Source organism: Nannobrachium achirus (genome assembly GCF_963921795.1).
Source record: "Nannobrachium achirus genome assembly, chromosome: 18".
Taxonomy (NCBI): domain Eukaryota; kingdom Metazoa; phylum Chordata; class Actinopteri; order Myctophiformes; family Myctophidae; genus Nannobrachium; species Nannobrachium achirus.
In genome coordinates this window covers 27,904,162-27,916,736 of record NC_137825.1, presented here as the reverse complement: position 1 = coordinate 27,916,736, position 12,575 = coordinate 27,904,162, and the positions used below count along the sequence as shown (strand labels likewise).

Below are 12,575 nucleotides of genomic sequence, written 5' to 3'. Positions count from 1 at the left end.
CAACGGGTCCTGCTTTGGACCATACTGTATCTCTTTACTGTCAATAATACCCTTGTAATAATACGGCTGAACATCATTTCAACTCTATACAGCCATATTAGAATAATAGTGAAGATAACATTTCAAATGGAAGATGTTTTGAAAGAAAGAAAAAAACACCATAGCTAAAATTTCCCTTTTTGGAAAGGGGAGGTCACCTCCAGTAAGTGACTCATATCACCCCGAGGCAGTAAGCAATAAATCCTTACAGACTGACTGTTCTGGAGTGGAGTCTGGTGGACTGAGCTCTCAACCTTTTCAGGCCGCGACCCCCAATACAATCATATTTTAACTGGGGACCCCCACACCCTGATGAGCACTAAAGAGTTGAGGCATTACATTTTGTATAACACAGTTCTATTGTGAAAATAGCAGATCTATTTTCACAATTTCTTTCTCTATTATTTGACAATTTGGCCAAAGTTTAATTTGTCATTTTGGAGGTATTAAAAAGTCCTTAAATTGTCACTTTAGAAATGTGCAGATACCCTCTATTCACTTAAACTTTATGTTGGTTTGTTTACTGTTGAGAGAGAAAACAATGTTTCACATTAAGTTAATCATCTGGGGACCCCCCAAAATAATTTGGGGACCCCCTTGGGGGTCCCGACCCACAGGTTGAGAACCACTGCTCTAAATAACAATGAAACCTCTGCAGCAGGAACATGTGCTGTGCTTTCATCGATAATAGTGCTTTGAAAAATATAGAAATGTTTCCCCCACTTTGCATCGATGGCAATGAACCTCCCCTAATAGCTGACTAACTTTGGTAAAGACTTTGGTAGTAAAAAAAAGTACAAACAAACACACAAAAACATGGAGTGGAGTATGCTGCATACAACACAATAAACAGTATAGTTTAGATAAATATTTCCTCCCAAGTCGCAGACAATCAGCAGTGAAATATACCTAAAGGCTAATGCATGACAAACACCAAGTCAATCTCAGTCACTCCCAGTTGGTAAAAAAAACAAACCAAAAAACAAAAACGAACATATTATTTGTTAGTATAAATATAGTCTCAACTCAATTTACAATAACACTAGATATCAGAATACAAGTGAACATGGACATACAGTATACTGCACCAACATACACTACATTTTAATAGGACAGGATCTATACATGTACTCTATGTATGGGTACATTATGTGGATAAAGTTGACTACTTACTCCCTTTGTAACATGCCTCACACAGTGACATCTGGAGACTGATCCTGCGCACATAAAACACATCTCCGCTCCTGTTTGTTGGCGCTCCAATAACATTCTCAGGTGTGTTTCCTAAGGCTACAGTAAGTGCTTGTGTTGAGAAAAGGACAATATCACAAGAAAGGTGGGCAGGAAATCCTACAGCGTGCACTCTCTCTCTTTTTGCCTTTGTGACGCAGTTGAAAGGCTCCTGAGCAGCAAAGGTTTAAAACACTCTCTCTGTTTCGTTGCCAACGTCTAAGTTTCTCTTTCATTCCTCACTGCTACCTTTTTTTTTTTAAGTGTGTGTGTGTGTGTGTGTGGGGGGGGGGGGGGGGGGGGGGGGGGGGGTGTTCCCTTTAATGAACTAATCTGTTCCCGTGTTGCCTTTAGTGCAGAGGCTATTCCAACATGGCGTCCAGTTGATCGGCCAGGTCATCGAACATATTGCCGATATCGTCCAGAATGTTCCCCGCCACTGTTACCGTGCTGCTGCCACTGTTGAACCAAACAGAGACCCAAATGTTAATCGTAACATAATTGTAAGATCCATTTGAGCCTTATTTCTTATTCTGATGACATCACTGAAGGGGAGGGCATTATCAAGGCCAAATTGCCTGGGTAGCCTATTTAAGTGGGTCTGTGACAAGCAACAGGTGTTGTCTGATGAGAGAGGTAAACAGTTTTCGACTGTGTCTCTGGGCTGATGTCTGTATGTCATGTTTATTTACTTATTTTATGTAATCAAAGTATAGGACTTTGGAGATAATAAATATAAGATTTATGAACTCAAGGACAAGTTTGGGACTTCAGTTATTTAGAGCACACGTCTAACTTAATCCTGCCATCGGCAACCAGTAGTACACGATCCTGAATATAGGATTTGGGCACTACAATAATATTAAACAGTAAACACAGTCGTAGCTGTAGCATGATGTCTGTGTGCCTGTTTATCGACATAATGTGTGTTAATCGAAAATAGCTGGTCTACAAGCTCACAACTACTCATGAGCTTTAAGATCAGCTATTATCGTCATGGGGCCGGGACTGCAGGGCATTCTGTTGGAGCACCGGGAAATTGACACTGACCATGATACGGACCAATACTGTCATGATGCTGAAATGATACTGAGTATTACTGATCAACCATACTGTCATGATACTGACCATGATACTGACATGATGCTGACATGATACTGACCATGATACTGACCAACCATGATACTGTGATGATACTCACCATGATACTGACATGATGCTGACATGATACTGACCATGATACTGACCAACCATGATACTGTCATGATACTGACCATGATACTGTCATGATATTACTGACAATGATACTGTCATGATGCTGACATGATACTGACCATGATACCGTCATGATGCTGACATGATACTGACCATGATACTGAATGATACATGAACATGACATGGCCTGTCATTTGGTGTTGTGAGAGGGGCTTGATATGTGACGACAGGGGCTGACATCCATATACAATTCTACTAATAATCGGAACAGGCTTCTCTCCCTGATATACAAGCTCACAGTGCGGCACTGTGAGCTTCTAGATCTGCTATTTCTGAAATATCGTGAACATTTGTGCAAGTCTTTGAATATTCCTTATCCGATTCTATAAATGTCTTCTAAATCCTTCTAGGGTTTCTATCAGTGGTTCTCAAACTTTTTCATGTCAAGGACCCCAAGAATTACATGTATTTGGCTGCAGACCCTCTTCTCAAAATATTATGTATCAGGGACCCACCAGAAGCAAATATTTGAGTTACAAATGTTCGCTTTAAAAATATACAGTATAAAGATTTGCCAAAAAATATCACACATTTTCAAAAATGGCAGATCTACAAGCTCTCAATGCGGCACTCGGTGTCGCGCTGTGAGCTTGTATATCTGGCATTTTTCAACAGCTAAAGCATAAAACAATTCCAGGTCTTAACGGGGTAAAGATGTTAACGTCTTACCCATCGCAGCCACCGCCTTGTGCCAGCTTGTTCTCCACCACTTTCAGCGCTGCCTCCAGTGACGTGCTGGTCTCCTCTAGTCTCTGCTGAACCAGGACCTCGGAACAGGCCACAGCAGCAGCCTGGGCTTTGCCTGCTTTCGCTGGCTGACCTGGTAGGGCCGAAGATGGGTAAGATGCAGCTGACGACGATGATGACATGGAGGACGGAGAGCCAAAACCAACACTCTGGACCCCGTTGAGGGTGATTCCTGAGGGACGGGCTGGGGGTAACGTAGGAGAGGTAGGGAGAGAGGACATACCTGTAGATTAGTCAGGCTGATTTAACCCATTAAGATTTAAGACCTGAGGCCCACTCTGCAAATGGCTTCTAAAGCAGTAGTTCTCACACAAGATCTTTCAAAAATTTAAAAATTGCAGATGTGCAAGGTCACAGCACGGCACAAAGTGGCGCGCTGTGAGCTTGTATATCTGCTATTTTTGAATAGCCAATGCTAACATCTAAAATCATACAGATGCTTTCCCGGTTTTAATGGTTAATCAGACTGATTTAAAAATACATACTTGTACAACACTTGTAGATTGTCTATTTTTTGCTATTTGTCATATAACAAAGTACTGTATATGGAGTGGTTAAGAAAAGGCTCCTGCCCCTTTGTGGTTTTCTGTGTGTGTTTTTAATCAAACCCCGAGGCTACAGTACGTGATAATTTCCATTCACTCGGTAGTTCTATAAATAGGAGCTACTGCACAAACAATTCTTTTCTGTTACCTGCTGATGGAATAGACGTTGTGGTGGGCTGAGGGAGCCGTGACACAAACACACCCCCATGCTTCTGTGGACTCATTGGCTTGGCAATCATTGTTGCCGAAGACGGTGACGCACTCGCTTGCTTGGATGTCAGTGCCAGTGGGTGCCTGGCAGGTTTGGGACTCGGCACACAAGCGTGCATCTGAACACCACATGCTAGCTTAGGCGAAGCTGCGTGAATCTGTACACTGGTTGGTTTAGGGATGGCCGTTTGTGTCTGGGTGCCAGGCTGATAACGAACCGGTGATGACATTTTTGGTGGGATAGCTGGCTTGCTGGTGAGGGGTGGTTTGAGAGGACTGGAGGGTTTAGAGGACACAGGTGGTTTAGGGCCTTTTCCCATGGAGCCTACTCTCTGGAAAACGACGTCTGGCCTCTTCTGAGATTCCCCGTCGGTCAGTGTGTCACCGTTGGTGTGCGTGTGGAAGTTGCCGGTTCTGACTGGCAGGTGTGAGGGCGCATCATCCTGACTGGTGGGGGAGGTCGCCTCCTCTGGTGTCTGCGCATCTTTGTCTCTGGGTTTGTGGCGTCTTTTCACGGTGTCCGACTCCTTTAGGTTGAACTCAGGAAGCTCCAGGGTCTTTGGAACCTGGACAGAGCACTCTGGAGGATCCTGTGTTTTGATTTCTGCCTCTGCCTGATTACAGACTGCCATCCTGGGCCGCTGTTTTATTGTGAGGTTGCCTTCTTCGGCGAAAGGGAGACAGCGACCCTTTGGAGATAACGGGCTGTTCTGTGATACCGGACCACTTTTCACCACTCTCTTTTCTTCAAACGTACCTTCTGTTCCTCTGTCTTTCTGTGATTTGTCAACCCCCACCTCTGCCCTCCTCAGAGCCACCATGCCCAGAGTGGGGACAGGCCTAGGGGACGATGGGACAGCTACGACGGTGGAAGGCCCAGGGCTGTTCAGAGACGGCACGTGAGAATGAGGGGATGACAGTGGGCTACGATTGGGCAAGACTGGCGTGCGGGGTGGTGGAACGTCCATCCTCCTGGAGGGGCTGTTAGCACCTCCCTCTAGCCTGGCTGCGATGCTCCTCACGCTGCCGGCGCTCTCCGTCTCTATCCCTGCCTCCCTCACCACGTCTGGCTCTGACATTTTGATATCCTCCCCCAAAGAGCCGCTCACAGAGCTCATCCGCTTTGGTGGCGGCGGGGGCGGGCCTTTGCGCCTGGAGCGGACGGCGAACGAGTGGCTACGGTTAATGTGGCGCTGGGCGCCCGAGGCGCTGGCGTGCCCGCGCCCGGGCCGGCGTGCCAGGGTGGCATACGAGGGCACGGTCACAGCGGATGCCGAGCCAGCGCCACCGCCGGTAGATTCGTCGTCGTCTTCGTCCGGCTCTCCGTCAGAGAGGGCGTAGCGTGTCAGGCTCTGGGTGCGCTTCTTCGGCACGCAACGGAGAGCGTCTTCGGCGAGGCCGTCACCGGGCCTGGGACCCGGAAGAGGCACCGCTCCGGCCAAGGGCTTGGAAAGCATGCGTGGAACCCCGTCACTGCCCCCTCCCTGGGCGTGGTAAAGGAACTGCCTCTGGGTGGGAGAGGCCTGTGGGGAAGGTGAAGACAGGGAGGAGTGGTGAGGCTGGTAGAGGCGGGTTGGCGTCTGGCAGGGTTTGGACTTGGCGGGGAGCACTGGGTAGGCAAAGCGGGGCATCTTGCTCGGGGTTAGAGGCGGGGTGAGCGGGTTGAGCGGCAGTTTGGTTGGACTGGCCGATGGATACTGGTGGTCCCACGTCTCCGAGGGTCCATGTCTGCTCCTCCCTCTGGGGCTGTCTCCTCCGTTCTTTGCCTCTCCCCCGCTCGCCAAGCTCTCTTCCGATTGGCTCGGAGTCCGCGTCGACGACAGCGTGCCGTTTCCCGGGTAAGAATTCCCAGAGTTCCCAGAATTCCCGGACCCCCTGGACCGCATCCCAATGCTCTCCTGGCTGACGGACATGGCCGACGGTGAGGCCACTCCCCTCGCACTGAACGCCTCGCCCACCCCTCCCCCCGCCCTGCCCATCATGGCACTCTGCAGCTCAGCGCTCAACTCGCTGTCCTGGAAGGAGAGCAGCGCCCGAGGGGTGTGAGGGGAGGGGCAGCAGTCCTCTGAGGTGTGGGCGCTGTGTGCTGGCGCGTGCTCGATGGCCACCAGCTCCAGGGCGGCCGGGGGGTTGCGTCGCAGCGTGCCCCCTCCAGTCCTGTCTCCATGGTTGCGGCCGCGCTGCAGGTCACATAGCCTCTTCACCGCAAGCATCAGCTTCTTCTGGTGACCTGAGACACAGAGGTAAAAATCAGCAACCTCGATAGAGTCAGACTGACCTGTGACATTTCAGCATCATCGTCCTTTCGTCAATCTGTCTGCCTGCGAGCTCAAGCACAATACATTATCTTCTAGCTTGGGGTATGTGGCCTTGTATAGCCTCAGTAGGGGTGCTAGCCTTGGGCTAGCACCCCCCCCCCCCCCCGCCCCGCCCCTTACTGCCTTGTAGTGAGGCCCTGGAGCTCAGTGGTTCCCAACCTGTGGGTCGGGACCCCCTGGGGTGTACACATTTTTGGGGGGTCCCCAGATGACAGTGAAGTGACAATTTAAGGACTTTTAATATGATCTTTTTAATAGCTAAAATAAATAATAGACAGAAAGAAGGAAAAGAGAAAGACCATTACGTATCAAAACTAATGAACAAACTATATAAAAACTGGTAAACTAACATTGGCCAAATTGTCAACTAATATAAGAAAGAGGAATGCATGGTGAAAATAGCCAATCTACAAGCTCAAAATACCTCGCATTGCGAGGCGTTGTGAGCTTTTAGATCGGCTATTTTCACAATATTTATCTGCAGAGCCGAGTCAAACTAAATGTAATTCTTCAACCAGGTTGAGAACCACAGGGCTAAGGGACCTCCCCTGACAAGAAAACAGTTTCTAAAGAAGTTGCGCTCTCAGTACACAATTTATCATCATGAAGACACAGATCTTCAAGGTAACAATGTGTTTATATCTTGGAGGAGAATACAGTACGTTAGGCACAACTGGGCTTAAGTGAGTGAGCCTACCGAGTTTAGTGATTCCTATCTCCTGAAGGTCCTCCCATGTGATGTCTTTGACGATGGTGATGGAGTCGTAGCCATTCTCACACAACCTCTTCTGGTACTGGGGCAGTCCTATCACACTCAACCACTCCCCAAGGTCCAACTGGACAAACAGAGAAAGGGATGGATGTACAGAAGGTTAAGAAAGGAGCCAGAAGGAGCCTGGGGGAAAAGATTATCCAAGTAGATGTAATTTCCAGTGTTCTGGTGAATTTTGGGAGTTTGACACCTCCAGGAGAAATTCCCACAATTTGTTTGCTGTTCGTCTAATAAGAAAAAAAGATAATTATGTTTCAAGCAGCAAGTAGCTTAATGAGTTGGATACTGAGCTAATGATACAGAGGCCGTGGGTTCAAGCCCCACTGAAGATCTTACTTTAAAGACTGATTTCCAGCAGAATAACTTCAAAACCAGTTCAGAAAGTGTTGTGAGATGACCTTGCCGTGCTGGCGCAGCGGACTAGTAATGAGGTCTGTGTAGTAGAATACCTTTAATAGGTTTGTTCAGATCTGGCCATGGTCGAGGCGGGGTCTGCTTGGGGTGTGTGGGCAATGCATGCAAGATCATACAGATATTCATTTAAAGGGCCAGTTCACTTCTGGGACAACCAGATCTTATTTTATTGTTGTTTGGGACAAGATCAACACAATCCTGAGTTATTTTTTGTGTTCAATATGTTTTTTTTAGATATTTTAGTATTTCAGCATGAATGATGATGCATTTTGCATCATATGATTCATCATGCTGCATCATATGATGCAAAATGCATCATCATTCATGCTGAAATACAAAAATATCTCAAAACACAGATTGAACACAAAATATAACTCAGGATTGTGTTGATCGTGTCCCAAACAACAATAAAATAAGATCTGGTTGTCCCAGAGGTGAACTGGCCCTTTAAGTAATGACTTAAAGATGAGAAGTCAAGAGATGTCTTACTTTGCATCAAATCTGTACACCATTTGGCATTTTAAGGCTGGAATTGTACACACGCAAAAGCAAGCCTGATAAAAGTATCAAACATGTAAAAAAATGTAACAGAGCACAGGGAAATATTATATTTCTGTTAAGAAGTTTTGGGGGGAACCCCAGACCCTCGTTGTGGAGTTCCGTGCACCCCCACCGACCCAAAAAAGTATGTCCCAAAATCAAGGCGAAACACCTGGAAAAGAGTGAGTCCCATCAAGACGAAACACCCGGAGAAAAGTGAGTCCCATCAAGGCGAAACACCCAGAGAAAAGTGAGTCCCATCAAGGTGAAACACCCGGAGAAAAGTGAGTCCCAAAATCCCCCAAAATCCCCCAAAAAGTGAGTCCCAAAAGCAAGGCGAAACACCCGGAGAAAAGTGAGTCCCATCAAGGCGAAACACCCGGAGAAAAGTGAGTCCCAAAATACAAAAAAATCCCCCAAAAAGTGAGTCCCAAAATCAGGGCAAAACACCTGGAAAAAGTGAGTCCCATCAAGGCGAAAAACTCGGAGAAAAGTGAGTCCCATCAAGGTGAAACACCCGGAGTAAAAAAACTCATGCAAATGAGGTCCAAGTCAGACCTCTAGAAGGCCACTTCTGTCTGTAATCGAGAGATTCTAGGCTGACTTGGACCTCATTTGCAGGTTTTTTTTCCTCCGGGTGGTTCGCCTTGATGGGACTCACTTTTTTCAGGTGTTTCGCCTTGATTTTAGAGAGAGAGCTAGATCTCACATCTTTCAACAAAAAGAACAATCAAATACCCCCCCCTATCAAATAGCCAAGGTCAAAGGAACTACAGTATAATGGCTGTGGTTGCATATCAGTGGTCTTTGACACATTATCACACAAAAAGTGTGAAATGAGATATGGTAATAGAAAAATAAATGAGATGGTGTTGTGGTCTAAAGATCAGACTCTCAATTCAGTGGTTTTGTGTTCAAATCTCAGTCCTTCTACATTGCTCTTTTACTGACATTTTCAAGGTTAAAATACAAAACAATTACTCAAAAGCACCAAATGGAACCTGCAGTTAGACATTGTGTAATGGTCAGAAGTTTAGACTCTCAAGTCTCAACACAGAGATCCCATGTTCAAATACCAGGCCTCCTACAGAGCATTGCTATTATACATTGACATGTTCAAGGTTAAAATACAAAAGAAGTACTCAAAACCACAAGAAAATATTTGCAGAGAGATCATGTAGTGTAGTGGACTAAAGATCAGACTCTCAGTTCAGAGGTTCTGTGCTCAAATCTCAGTCCTCCTACCTTGCTTTAGTACTGACATTTTCAAGGTTAAAAATACAAAATAATTAGTCAAAAGCACCAAATGTAATCTACAGTTAGAGATGGTGTAGTGGTCTGAGGCTTTGACTTTCAGCGCTGCAGTCCTGTGTTCAAATCCCAGGCCTCTCGCTATTGTTACACTTTAACATTTTCTACATTAAAATACAAAACAATTACTTAAAAGCACCAAAAGATTCTTACTGGGAGAGATGGTGTAGAGGTCTGCATGTCAGACTCTAAGTGCAGAGGTTGCAGGTTTGAGTCCCATGCCGTTAAGGTATATAGATGATCATTGGTGCAAATCAATCGAATTTTTTTTCAGGTGACGGTTTCTTGGAATTTAGAAAAAAGTCAGTTGAAGTTCACCATTTAAGATACTAGTTCTTAGTGTAAACGTATAGCTGGACAGGGTTCTTTCAGACATAACCCCACACCTTTACTTCTCAGGAAACAGGGGGAGAGACACCCCTCCACGATGGTCCTCCGTGTACCTTGGGCATGGGACTTGAACCTGTCTGAAACCTGCCTGAAGCAGGGACAACCGATCAAGCAACCATACCATTGAGCCAAGGCACCTTTGGGCCCTCAACAGGTCTCACCTGGTGCTTTTGAATTGTTCTCTTGTATTTTAGCCTTGAAAAGGTCCAAATAATGGACTGGGATTTGAACACGGAACCCCTGAACTGAGAGTCTGATCTCTAGACCACTACACCATCTCACACTACAGCTATATTATGGTGCTTTTGAGTAATTCCTTTGTATTTTAACCATGACAATGTCAAAATACTACAGAAATGTAGAACTTAGATTTGAACATGGAACCTCTGCACAGAGAGTCTGAACTTCAGACCACCTCTCACTGAAGGTATCTTCTGGTGCTTTTGAAAGGACATAGTCAAAAACACCAGAAAATACCTGCAATGAGAGATGGTGTTGTGGTCTAAAGATCAGACTCCTAGTTCAGTGGTTCTGTGTTCAAATCTCAGTCCTTCTACATTGCTCTTTTACTGTCATTTTCAAGGTTAAAATACAAAACAATTACTCAAAAGCACCAAATGGAACCTGCAGTTAGACATTGTGTAATGGTCAGAAGTTTAGACGCTCAAGTCTCAACACAGAGATCCCATGTTCCTACAGAGCATTGCTATTATACATTGACATGTTCAAGGTCAAAATACAAAAGAATTACTCAAAACCACAAGAAAATATCTGCAGAGAAATCATGTAGTGTAGTGGACTAAAGATCAGACTCTCAGTTCAGAGGTTCTGTGTTCAAATCTCAGTCCTCCTACCTTGTTTTAGTACTGAAATTTTCAAGGTTAAAATACAAAAGAATTAGTCAAAAGCACCAAATGGAATCTACAGTTAGAGATGGTGTAGTGGTCTGACTCTTTGACTCTCATCACAGCAGTCCCGTGTTCAAATCCCAGGCCTCCCACTACTGTTACACTTTGACATTTTCTAGATTAAAATACAAAACAAGTAGTCAAAAGCACCAGAAGGTTCCTGAAGGGAGAGATGGTGTTGTGGTCTGCATGTCAGACTCTAAGTGCGGAGGTTGCAGGTTCAAGTCCCATGCTGTTAAGGTATACAGAGGACTGTTGGTGCAAATCAACTGAGATTCTTTCAGGTGACTGTCAATTTTTGGAATTCAGAAAACAGTCAGTTGAATTTACTCGGAAAGTACAAAATAATTACTCAAAAGCACCTGATGTTTTCAGGTTGGAGATGGTGTAGTGGTCTAAAGATCAGACTTTAGGTGCAGAGGTTCTGTGTTCAAAACCCAGTCACCCTACTAACTGCTGCTTTATTACTTGGATCTTTTCAAGGTTAAAATACAATATAAGTACTCAAAAGCACCAGAACACATTTACAGTGAGCGATGGCCTAATGGTCTAACGCTCAGAATCTCAGTTAAGAGGTTCCATGTTCAAATCCCACTCAACCTACAGACCATCTCTGGTGTACATTGACCTTTTTAAGGCTAAATTGTCTCAATTTTCTCAACTTATTCCAGTGCTCTCAAGGCATGTTGGTAGGATTTATTTTCTGTAAAATGTTTGTTGGAGTTCTTTCAGATATAACCCCCCACCTTTAGCTCTCAGGAAACAGGGGGAGGGACACCCCTCCACGATGGTCCTCCGTGTACCTTGGGCATGGGACTTGAACCTGTCTGAAACCTGCCTGAAGCAGGGACAACCGATCAAGCGACCATACCATTGAGCCAAGGAACCTTTGGGCCCTCAACAGGCATCTCCTGGTGCTTTTGAGTTGTTCTCTTGTATTTTAGCCTTGAAAAGATCTAAATAATGGACTGGGATTTGAACACGGAACCTCCGAACTGAGAGTCTGATCTTTAGACCACTACACCATCTCTCCCAGCAGGAACCATGTGGTGCTTTTGAGTACTTATTTTGTATTATAATCTAGAAAATGTCAAAGTGTGACAGTAGCGCTTTGTAGGGGGCCTGGGATTTGAACACAGGACTGCTGCGCTGAGAGTCAAAGCTTGAGACCACTACACCATCTCTAACTGTAGGTTTCATTTGGTGCTTTTGAGTAATTATTTTGTATTTTAACCTTAAAAATGTCAGTAAAAGAGCAATGTAGAAGGACTGAGATTTGAACACACAACCTCTGAACTGAGAGTCTGATCTTTAGACCACTACACCTTTATCTTGGTGCTTTTGAGTAATTTGTTTGTATTTGAATCTAGAAAATGTCAAAGTGTGACAGTAGCGCTTTGTAGAAGGCCTGGGATTTGAACACGGAACTGCTGCGCTGAGAATCTGATCTTTAGACCACTACACCATCTCACACAACAGCTTTATCATGGTGCTTTTGAGTAATTCTTTTGCATTTTAATCTTGAAAATGTCAAAATAGTACAGAAATGTAGATCATAGATTTGAACATGGAATTTCTGCACAGAGAGTCTGAACTTCAGACCACCTCTCACTGAAGGTATCTTCTGGTGCTTTTGTCAAAAAGCAACTGTCAAAGTACTACAGCAACTAACTATAGTAGGACTGGGATTATTTTAACCTTGAAAAGGCCCAAAGAATGGAAAGGGATTTGAACATGGAACCTCTGAACCAAGAGACTGATGTTTAGACCAGGGGTTCCCAAACTTTTTTGGCTCAGGGAACCCTATGAATATTTTTTTCATCCGAGGCACCCCTACATTATATTCGTAATCTTGACTCCCAGCACCTTATATTTA

At 45.1% G+C, this 12,575-nt stretch overlaps 1 protein-coding gene across 1 annotated transcript in view; it reads right to left on the bottom strand.

Moving 5' to 3' along the window:
• Positions 1-1,631: 1,631 nt before the first annotated feature.
• LOC308303006 (caskin-2-like) overlaps positions 1,632-12,575 on the bottom strand; it is a gene marked incomplete at both ends in the record, with an annotated part of 70,650 nt that continues 59,706 nt past the window's right edge. The window contains 4 exons of the mRNA XM_080747325.1: positions 1,632-1,728; positions 3,214-3,463; positions 3,985-6,276; positions 7,062-7,200. Coding sequence (XP_080603451.1) covers positions 1,632-1,728; positions 3,214-3,463; positions 3,985-6,276; positions 7,062-7,200 — 2,778 coding nt within the window. The remainder of the gene's footprint in view (positions 1,729-3,213; positions 3,464-3,984; positions 6,277-7,061; positions 7,201-12,575) is intronic.